At 27.1% G+C, this 1,189-nt stretch overlaps 1 protein-coding gene across 1 annotated transcript; it reads left to right on the top strand. All coding sequences in view use genetic code 6, as the record gives it.

The window, feature by feature from the left end:
* Positions 1 to 523: 523 nt before the first annotated feature.
* IMG5_125630 (hypothetical protein) lies at positions 524 to 718 on the top strand (the record flags this gene model as incomplete). The annotated part of the gene is made up of 1 exon (XM_004032230.1): positions 524 to 718. A coding segment is annotated over one exon (195 nt), but the record flags the coding sequence as incomplete, so codon positions are not given.
* Positions 719 to 1,189: the final 471 nt, after the last annotated feature.

Genomic DNA, 1,189 nt, shown 5'->3' with positions numbered 1-1,189 from the left:
AAAACTATAATATAAAAATGCTTATTCAGTAATTTTGATTAAGATGATGCTAATAAATGTCGTTTTTAATTGATTATATAATGGAAGTAGTATTGTTTTAACTTGTTCAACATATACTTTATTAGGAGGATATGATGTGTGTGGATAACATTGTATTATAAAAAATTATTTTAAATAATCTAAACCCGTATATAATTATGTAGTATAATTTAAATATGCACTTCTTGATACATGGGATGACGAGTAATTAAATATTTATATAAATGGAAAAATAATAAAGTCCATTACAAAACAAAATAATAAAAATAATAATAATAATTTGTATGGATTAGCAAAGGGTGAAACAATTTAATAAATCATAATTAATCATTAAACTAACGATAAAGATATTGAAATTATATTTAGTACTACTTTAGATGAAGAGGCTTCTAATAAATCTTTTGGTATAAGAGAATTTTAAATTTTAGCTGATGAATGCATGGCTTAATGTACTGACTCTTTTTCTTGTTTTATAGGCTAGTAGGATAGTTTTCATGTGATTTATGCAAAAATGGATATTTTTATAATGATTTTTAATGTGTTTCAGCCTGTCCAAATAATAAATATAAAAATGTTTCGACTAGAACTTGCCATGATTGTGATAATAAATGTAAAACTTGTTCTGATGCAACCGATTGTGATACTTGCTTTCAGAATAAAGTTGCACCTGCTTGTGGATGTCCTGCTCATAATTATGATAACTTGAATTACTAATAAGCTTGTTTTGCATGTTCTGATATATCTGTTGGATGTTCTATTTGTGATGACAAAACTTGCTAAGCATGTTTAGCACCGCGTTTTTTAGATGGAAATTCATGTTTAAATCCTTGTCCTGCAGGCAAATGGGGTAATACGGCAAACAGATAATGCGAAAATTGTTTAGCTAAATGTGTAACTTGTTCTAACGACAATACTTGTGACACTTGTTTTGAAAATAGAGTTCCCTAATAATGTGACTGTCCTTAATATTCATATGATTCTTAAGTTTTCAATTAAGCCTGTACTATGTGTTCTACTTTTTCAACTGGATGTGCTACATGCAGTACAACTAAATGTCTTACATGTATAACTCCTTATTATTTTTAATTAACTCAACGGATAATGTGATTCATGCTTAATTATAATGACTAAAATCTATTTAGTGATGATT

This window comes from Ichthyophthirius multifiliis, assembly GCF_000220395.1.
Source record: "Ichthyophthirius multifiliis unplaced genomic scaffold scaff_1120509250991, whole genome shotgun sequence".
NCBI lineage: Eukaryota > Ciliophora > Oligohymenophorea > Hymenostomatida > Ichthyophthirius > Ichthyophthirius multifiliis.
This window is presented reverse-complemented; position numbering and strand designations above follow the sequence as displayed.